Consider the following 9815-nt stretch of genomic DNA (forward strand, 5'->3'; position numbering starts at 1 on the left):
GAGAAACGGAAATGGTATCGAGGAGAAATATGAAGGGGAGCGATAGCAAGGAAGCACAGGATCGAGTATTCGGGTGTGGCTTAATCCCCGGTCCGCTTTCGAAGGGGGATGCCATTCACATACCTGGCTTAATATCTCATATGGGCCCTTGAGGCTTGGGTGTTACGCATATTTTTTGAAAGTATGGCGGAGTGCTTGGCGTAGCGCACTCTGGCACAGGTCAGCCCGGTATTGCACTGCCTCCGGGATTGGCCCGTGGCCTACGGGCTATTGCGCGCGCTTTTCTTCTGTCTCTTTACTCCCATCTTTCACCTCCTACTATCAGCACGCAGGCAGCTGGGCGTGGCTCCGCATTGAGCCAGTAAGCAAGCCAGTGCTTTTCCTTTCGTCCTTCTGTCGACAACTCAACTCAACTCGAAAAAAGGAAGCACAGGGGCTCGAGCTGGGTTTGGGTATCGTCGCCTTCATCAACTTCCATTCGGGCGGCGTGAACTGATCAGCTTGGCTGGCCATTGCATTAGAGCAGCACGCCATCGCCGCAGCCGAACACCACGCTGCAAGCTTTCTCCTTCACAGCTCGTCAGTAGACTTAATTGTTGTCCGTAATTTTTTTCCCCGTTGCGAAAAAACTTGACAATTATGGTGAGTCAGGTTATAACTGTAACCTCTTTCGAAAAAATAAAAACACTGACGTGTAAACAAATGCGCAACACAAGGTTCTTACTGATGCTTATACGGCCGCTAGTTCTGTTCTGTCACCAGTCATCAGATTTTCTGTACAGCAAAACACCATTTACCATGAAGACACAGACCGTCCCACGGGGAGAAGTTGGGTGCAGCGCTAAAAAAAATTCTATTCCACGCATTATGCTCTGGACTCACTGAGTGATAGCTGGGCCTTGGCACAATTCTGGAACGTTTAGCCATATCTTGTGTGATGTGCATATATACCGCCAGTAGTTTTTGACAAATGGCCCCTCAAAGTCGGACAAAGACGGGGCGTGTACACCGCTTCAACCCCAACCCGACTTCTTTCTTTTCTTGCACCGCAGTAAAGGAACAGACTAGGGGAGCCGCACAGTCAGCCCGTTTCGAACACGCTGGGTGGAAAAAAAACAGAAACGCGAAGGGTGCCCCCCTCCCGAGGAGCTTGGCTTGAGGGGAGGACACACAAAGCGGACAATGGGCGAAGCTTACTAGCGTCTCTCTCTCAAACCGGGAGGAAGAATGTAAGAGAAGGAGGAGGAGCTCAACTTCATGCGGCCCGTGGTGGCGGCGTTGTGAACTAGGAGCGGATGAACCAGAATCCTGGCCATGCTTACAAGAGTTTCAAGGTCAGTTCTCTGAGAGGCCTGGTAGGACTTCTGTCCTTACTCATGATATAGAACTTACCTCCCCAGATCCAGTACGATCCAAGGCGTACCGGGTGTCACCCCGCCAGCGCGATATTATGGAGGCTGAGGTAAAGAAAATGCTACAGCTCGGAGTTATTGAGGCGGGTGAGAGTGATTATACCTCCCCTTTGATTTTAGTTGAGGTACCGGGCAAGGAACCTCGTCCTTGCGTCGACTACCGCAGGCTTAATTCCATCACTAAGGATCAAATTTATCCGATCCCTAACATCGAGGAGCGCCTTGAGAAAGTTAGTAGCGCTCAGTTTATTTCCACCCTAGATCTTGTCAGGGGTTATTGGCAGGTTCCACTTACAGAAGAGACTAGTAGGTATGCGGCGTTCATTTCACCAATGGGAACATTCCGTCCTAAAGTTTTGAGTTTTGGTTTGAAGAACGCGCCATACTGCTTTTCAAGCCTCATGGACAAAGTGTTGCGGGGACAGGAAGAATTCGCTTTACCGTATTTAGACGACGTAGCGATATTCTCCGCATCCTGGTCTGAGCATATGGCACACTTGCGGGCAGTGCTAACCCGCCTGCGCGAAGCGGGCTTGACAGTCAAGGCTCCCAAGTGCCAATTAGCACAGGCCGAGGTTGTCTACCTCGGTCACGTGATTGGACAGGGTCGTCGCCGCCCCTCTGAAATAAAGGTGGCCGCTGTGCGAGACTTCCCGCAATCGCGCACGAAGACCGATATTCGGTCGTTCTTAGGTGTCGCCGGCTACTATCAGAGGTACATCCCCAGGTACTCCGATATCGCGGCTCCCCTGACGGATGCTCTAAGAAAAACAGAGCCCCAAACAGTCGTCTGGAGCGAGACAAAGGAAAGAGCTTTTAGCGCCCTAAAGAGCGCCCTAACAAGCCAGCCTGTGCTACGATCGCCAGACTACACAAAGGGGTTCGTTGTTCAGTGCGATGCTAGTGAGCGAGGCATGGGCGTTGTACTGTGCCAAAGGGACAATGGAGAAGTGGAACACCCCGTCCTGTATGCTAGTCGTAAGCTGACCTGTCGTGAGCAGGCGTACAGCGCCACCGAGAAAGAGTGTGCGTGTCTCGTGTGGGCCGTTCAGAAATTGTCATGCTACCTAGCCGGCTCGAGGTTTGTCATTGAGACGGATCACTGCCCTCTCCAATGGCTGCAGACCATCTCTCCCAAAAATGGCCGCCTCCTGCGCTGGAGCCTCGCTTTGCAACAATATTCCTTTGAGGTGCGTTACAAAAAGGGGAGTCTCAACGGTAACGCCGATGGCTTAAGTCGGAGCCCCTAACGTAGGAATCCGTCTCAAAGTTGTTTGTTACTGATGTTTTCTTCCTGAGGCAGGATTTTTAACATATTGCTTTTGTTTAGTGTTTCAAAGTGATGATGTGCTTTCTTGTGCAATTTTCCAATTTGTGGACGCGTTCTGAGTGCTGCTTGACTACTGTAAGGAACTAGGCAGTAGTATAAAAGGGGAAAGAGCCTGGCAGAGCTTAGTGAGGGTTGTCTCGTGCTTGCTGACTGAGCGGTTGCGTTTCGACGTAGTTCTAACGCTTGCTGGGAACGAGCACAAAAATGGCAACTCTCCCGAAGTCACTTTGCAGTGTCCTGTGTGATCCTGAACCTGAGAACGAGGCCTTCTCTGTGCGCTGCGCTCAAGCAACGTCGAGGGACGATCGGTTTCGATTACGAGCATCATCGAGCGACATCCCTCCGGACAGCGGATGCAGTCCCCTGACCATCGGGATCTCCTTCTCCCGGCGGGGCGGTCTGTTACGTTTCGCCTACGACGCGCGGTATAGCCGGCGCGGATGCAACGGACGCCTGGGGCTTCGTTCAAAGTGGCGGTCATTTTGGGCCCGTTCATCGCTGCCGCAACGCCTCCCGCCAAGCGCGTCCAGGCAGGTTTCAATGCCACGTGTCGTCGTGTGTGCGTGTGTGTGTGTGTGTGTGTGCATGTTGGTGCCCACGCTTGTCAAAGCGCGGCAGCCGGGGAGAGGAGCTCCCCAACTGGGAGGCGAGGAGGTCTGACCGGCGCCGGCCCGGCGGACGCGCCCGTCACGTCTGTACATGTCCGTGCGTCGCCGTCTTGTGCGACTCATCCCAAGCCGTTCCTTCTTGCCCTCGACTCCGAGGGTATAAAAGGCAGCTGCGCCGGACGCCAAGGAGAGACTTCATTTCTTTCTTCGAGTAACGTGGTCGCCCTGACCGGCTGCTCTTTTGCGATGCCAGAATAAACAAGTTGTTCTGTTGCCAGTCGACTCATCCTTTGCCGGGACCTTCGGATGTTTCCAGCTTTGCCCCAGGCCGCCAGGCCAACGCTACCCTTGGGGCTTGCAACCCATTTGCAACAGATCACTGCGCACTGCACATGTATGGCTGGAGCAGGTGAAGCATGCTCCCATGTTGGAGCCTGTTTGTTTGCAGTTGAGACCGGCATCAAAATGATGAAGTCAAGAAGTTGCACCCAGAAGGATAAATGTGGCTGCCCGCTTATGTCGAAAAAGTACAATATAAGCGACTCAAGGACATAAACTTAACATCATCTAAAGGGAAAAAGCGGCAGCTTGATAGCAATTCCTTTGAGGCAGGTCCAGTCAAGGAGCGGGCTCATGTCCCGCCACTTTCAGAGCAGGAGCGTACCAAGCTTTACGGCTCAATTCAGGATGCCGGCATTGTTCCTTCAATTTTTGCAGTCCTCGCCGGATATGATGGACACTTTCAAAATCCTGTACCGATGCATGATGCCCGTTTGAGAAACCTCTACTCCGAAGAAATGTTGGCGCATTATTTGGATGTTTTGGTTAAGAAAGCCAATGATGTCATGCTATCAATAATTATAAGTGAAGAGACCGTAAAGGCCGTTGAAGCTTTGACAAGGCAACAGAGCAGCTCGTCTAATTGGTTTTTGTACCGAGCGGGCAGGGTGACTGCTTCTGTAATGAAAAGGGTGTGCCACACAAGCATTGATAACCCTAGCATATCACTGCTAAAACTGATATGCTATCCTGAAAAGCAGTCGCTGAAGACGCCTGCCATCACATGGGGAGTGAAAAATGAGCCCCGTGCCTTCAGGGCATGCCAAACCAGTGAAGCCGAGAAGCACGACATGTTCAAGTGCTCCAAGTCGAGGCTGCACCTGAGTACAAGATATCCGTTTGTTGGAGCAACACCAGACGGTCTTGTTTGTTGCGCATGCTGTGGGAAGGGTGTTGTTGAACTTAAGTGCCCATTTTCGCTCAGGGAAGTGAAGGACGTTACAGAGATGGCTACTGCAGGTTCCTGCCTGGAAACTGTCAATGGTGTAGTCCAGCTACGGCGACAACACGGATATTTCTACCAAGTGCAGACACAAATGGCTGTATGTGATGTTTAGTGGTGCGACTTCGTGGTGTGGACACCTAATTTGTTGCACGTGGAGGGAATACAGAAAGACAGGCACTTTTGTGAGGAAATTCTGGCTGCTGGAAGAAAATTCTTCATTCATGCAATCCTGCCCGAGCTTTTCAGCACCTACTTCACCAGGCAGCATGCTGGTCCAGTGGTAAACTCTCCCAGTGATGTCTACTGTTTTTGCCATGGACCAGAAACTGGAAAGATGGTTGCTTGCGACAACGCATCCTGCCACTACAAATGGTTCCACTTTTCATGCGTGGCACTCAAGCGAGCACCAAAAACTACACTGTGGTTTTGTCCAGAGTGCAAAGGACCCAAAGGCTAAGCAACCTGTAACACAACTTGGACAGCTGCCTCATGTTTCAACTTGGAAGTGCGTCTTGAGGCTGGAACACACGTGGCCCATATGGGACACGCTGAAATCTGGCGTTGAGAAATGACAATGCCGTCAGCAGATTCTGAGTTTGCTTTATTCAGACATGCAGGAGCAGGACTCACAATCACCTATCCACTGAGGCCGAAGCCTGCTGTCCAGTGCTTTATTCAGACATGCTGAAGCAGGATTCACAATCACTCATCCACTGAGGCTGAAGCCTGCTGTCCAGTGGCGTCCTTTGGTGCAGCAACAATTGATGCACACAAGTTAGATAGCACACAACACACAGTTACAATTTTGTCGAGTGGTGCGACTTCATCTCCTGGCCGGCACACAACGTAATCGATTGGCACGACAGACTTCAGAAAAATAAACTTATTCCTAATGAGTCCAATTACTCTTTCCACGTGTATTCGCACGTTTGCGAGCTTTCTTGTGCTCTGCACATCTTCTGCTGAAAGTTGTTTCTTTCCCCTGGTAAACGCTGGCACGTGAAGCTTTGCACAGTAGAAACCAACGCTTTCGCTGATGTTAAAACCCCTGTCTGCGAGTACAACGTCTCCAGGCACCAAGTTGTCCAAAGACCTACAGTGTTCGGTGATATGTTTGTCACTTGCCCTGCCTCCCCAACCTTCGGATATATATGTAACAACACCTTGTGGAGCAATCCCAATCAGGAACTTGGCTGTATTGCTACCTTTATACTGGGACCATGTTTCACATCTTGGAAGATACGATGATGGCCTTTCTATCTTGATTTCGAAGCAATCGATGATGACTGCTACATTCGCACCAAACGAGTCGTAGAATGCCTGTGGCATTGTCTTTTGCAAAGCATCTCGTGTGGGCCAGATTATTTCATCTTTAAGTCTGCAATACGCCACGTGCAGCCACTTGTCGAAAATGCGCGATAGTGTAGCCTCTGAAATATTGAACCGAAATGCAAGGTCAGCGTTTTGCAGATTTACTTTTAGCTTCATCATGAACAGAACGAATTCTTGAAATTTTGTGAGCTTATTGTTGACAATGTGTGAAATGAAGCTTGCTAGTGCTTCGAACACAGCAAATAAAACAGCAAAGTTTGGCATCCCAGTGTACAGTCGCACCTTTGCTTCACAACTTTTCAGTGAGTCTTCAGTCACCTCGAGCTGCTCTTTCTCTTTCTGCAATGTGTACAGATGTTCATTCAGCACTACAGAATGCTGCTCCAGTGCCTGTATATCTTGCATGGTCATGTCGGTTTGAACAGCGATTCCTGTATAAAAAAAAAAGTTTATAAGCTCGTAAACTAGAGTGGCAGCCAGCGAAACTGCATGCTGGCTAGGCATCACAAGCACTAGGTAAGCGGACCGACGCACCAAAGGCCTTGAAATGCATCGTAAGCAAAAACAAATGACCATGCATTACTATGAAAAAAAAATGCCTACTGACCTGTCTCATTTTCATCGGCGCTGACTTCCTCGGCTTGCGGTGGCTGTGGGGAATCGGGACAGGCACGCGGCGACGCCTCCGATGCCACTGCTGTCGCTTCAACATCGGCCCGTCGCTTGTGAGCGAGTCTTTTTGCTCTGCGATCGTGCCGCGCGGAATCAGCATGCCTGGTCCCGTGGCCGAGACTGAGAGACGGGGCCCAGTCTGGATTTGTCTCGTTGAACAGGTTGGACGGTTCTCCTGCGGACGCAAAGCTGTTTCCAAAGCGTTCCACGTAGTCGTGTTGGCTTTTTTTCTATAAAACGGAGATACATACAGTGGGCTCACCTTTTATGAAATGCACACCGCAGACGCGCACATTGGGGCTTTCGTGGTTGAAATTAGCACGTTTTATGCGTGCTAACCACAAGCTGCGGCGCTTCGCACTCAGAGTCTTGGTTCGCTCGCACTGGTTTTCGATCACTTTCGGCAGAGAGAAAAACCTCGCGCTAGTTGGCCTTTTCTTTCTCCCTGTAACGTCGCTGCGATTGGAGCAGCCCACAACGGCGCAGTTGACCATGCTGAGACTGCAACGCTTACGCACACGCGGAAAACAACACGAGCTGGCACTACCGCGACCACCCCAGTGCGCACGGAGCGGCGGTGGGTCATGAATATGGCGGCCGCGTATCCCAGCATTCCTGTTGATGACGTCGGTGCAAGCCATGTATAAAAGCGTGCGGCGAGTGCTTATCCAATTTACACAAAGCCACGAATGAGCAACGTGCCGGAACTAATGCTTCGGCAATGTATCGTCGTCGTCAAGTGGAATCTGATGGACTTTACGATATGCAAAGGCATCAGATTGGATAACCTCGCTTAACAAACCAGAGCTATTCTTTTTCTGTAATGAATGGAAATCAATCTCATTGACCTGCAAAATGCTGTTGAGGGCCGTAGATGGTTTTGTGCGAGCACCTCACAGCGCAGAATATGCTACAAAGAGGCAACTTCTAATTAAGGCAACAAAGCCGAAATCCGCTTTACGTGTTGTGGTGGTGGCATGCGGCGGCCGCCGGAACTACGAGCGCGGCTGAGTATGCTGCCGCGCCAAGAGATGGCACGCGGGATCGCCGCACATTTAGCGCGCATCAAACTGGCCAGGATGAGTACGTCGTGAACACGTACCGTGTTCGTGAATAATAATAATAATAATAATAATAATAATAATAATAATAATAATAATAATAATAATAATAATAATAATAATAATAATAATAATAATAATAATAATAATAATAATAATGATGATGATCAATGAATCAATCAATCAATCTTTATTTTTCGGTGCCCAGGAACAACCCAAAGGTCTTGGTGCTGGTACACCATTCACACGCACAAACTGTTAATTTATTTCACCACAAAGGAGGACACTCAGGGGAGGTAATGAAGCAGTCAAGGCGATAGAAAAAAAAAGACATATAAACTAGGCGTGACAGCAAGCATGAAGCAAAAAAGCGATAAGAAGAAGACAGCGAGAGCAGCGGTAATGAAAACAGCTAGAACAGACATATAAAAAATAATAATAATAATAATAATAATAATAATAATAATAATAACCATTCCTCAGGGTTCTATATTATCACCTCTACTTTTCAATATATTTATTAATGATTTATCTAGGGTTGTTTCAAAAGGTTTAATATTTCAATACGCTGAAGACACTGTTCTGCTCTCAAAATATATTTCTTACAGCATGGCTGTCTCGAATCTCCAAGGTAATATACACAAAACAATGACTTGGTTCGCTGATAACCATTTAAAGGTTAACACCTCAAAAACCCAACTCGTTTGCTTTAGATCCCCTTTAAAATTAACCGCTATAAACGCGCCAGTTTTTCTACACAGTCCCAACTGCCATTCCTGTCGATGCGTGCCAACTACCTACGTGAACTCGGTAAAATACCTGGGAGTATTCTTCGACAGTGATATGTCGTGGCACACTCAGCTATCACATGTTTGCGATAAGCTCAGGAGCGCTGCATGGTTGTTTTTCAACATCGTCTCTCGTACCGTTTCCAGTAAAAAAAATGATAGCACATGCTTTGGTCTACAGCACCCTTCGATATTGGATTACCGTCTTTGCTTTTTGCCCTACCCGATGGCAAAACCGCGTGGATTCTTTGTTAACGAACATACAGAGAAATCTAGCCTACAATAATCCGTCACTCAAAAATCATAACATCTTCTCGGCGCTTGGCTTGCCTTGCTTCTGGTCTTTGTTTGTACAAACTGTGGTGCTACGGCATTTTTGGTTCAGTGATTTTAAAACGTGCTATACAGCCCCCCGAGGCCTTCGTGATAGTGTTCGCTATGTAGTGCCGCGATCCTCAACAAGATGTGGTGAAGCTAGACGCTGTGTTTACGTGCCGAAAATTCTGAACGATTTGCCAAATGAGGCATTCTCGATTCAGTCAAAAAAGGCATTGAAAAAGATTATTTGTTCATTGTAACGCGGTTATTTCAATACTTCTAAAAAGTATTGGTCATCACCTCTGAAATATGTTCATCTTATCTTATGTGTATTGATTCTTGTCTCGTGATTTGCTCCTTGTTTGTGTTTAGGCTCTTAACACGTAATACCCTTGCATTCACCCTGTTATGCGTCGAGTGAATATTGCACACTCGTCCGCTGATTTTGCCGGGCCAAGTCCTTCAAGCCATTGGTGGCTTTGACAGGCCCGTTTCTTGTACTTTGAATTCTTTTGTGCAATAAAATTATTATTATTATTATTATCATCATCATCATCATCATCATCATTATTATTATTATTATTATTATTATTATTATTATTATTATTATTATTATTATTATTATTATTATTATTATTATTATTATTATTATTATTATTATGTCTTCTCGAGATGCAGAAGTGTCCGCCCTCAGAGCAATTGTCCAGACGCAAGCCGAACAGCTAGACCGGATGCAAGCCGATCTAAACGACAGTCAACAGTACAGTCGTAACATGAACATGGAAATCCATGGACTCAAAGAGGAAGCAGATGAAAATCTTAAGGAATTCCTGAGTGATATTGCTGAAAGGCTACAAGTCCAAAATTTTTCTATGTCAGAGGTTGAAGCAATACATCGGCTACCAGGCAGGCGCGACGCTATTCCTAGGATTCTTGTGCGCTTCACTTCCTCTGCTTCCAGAGAAAAGTTGTTCGAAGCCCGCGGGAAGCTTGGGAGTCTTTGCGAACC

General features: G+C 47.9%; 1 protein-coding gene across 2 annotated transcripts; it reads right to left on the reverse strand.

Annotated features, from left to right (window-relative positions):
• Positions 1 to 5147: 5147 nt before the first annotated feature.
• On the reverse strand, positions 5148 to 7187 carry LOC144111428 (uncharacterized). Of its 2 annotated transcripts, XM_077644728.1 has the most exons (4): positions 6902 to 7187; positions 6575 to 6814; positions 5342 to 6398; positions 5148 to 5271 (listed from the first exon to the last, which is right to left on the reverse strand). In XM_077644728.1, the coding sequence occupies exons 1-4, from the start codon at positions 7131 to 7133 to the stop codon at positions 5268 to 5270; spliced, it is 1533 nt and encodes a 510-aa protein (XP_077500854.1). In that variant the 5' UTR covers positions 7134 to 7187; the 3' UTR covers positions 5148 to 5267. The 2 variants fall into 2 exon arrangements, with proteins under 2 accessions (XP_077500854.1, XP_077500853.1); XM_077644727.1 differs by lacking the exon at positions 5148 to 5271 and having other exon boundaries at positions 5282 to 6398.
• Between the last annotated feature and the right edge of the window lie 2628 nt (positions 7188 to 9815).

This window comes from Amblyomma americanum, chromosome 11, assembly GCF_052857255.1.
Source record: "Amblyomma americanum isolate KBUSLIRL-KWMA chromosome 11, ASM5285725v1, whole genome shotgun sequence".
NCBI classification, from domain to species: domain Eukaryota; kingdom Metazoa; phylum Arthropoda; class Arachnida; order Ixodida; family Ixodidae; genus Amblyomma; species Amblyomma americanum.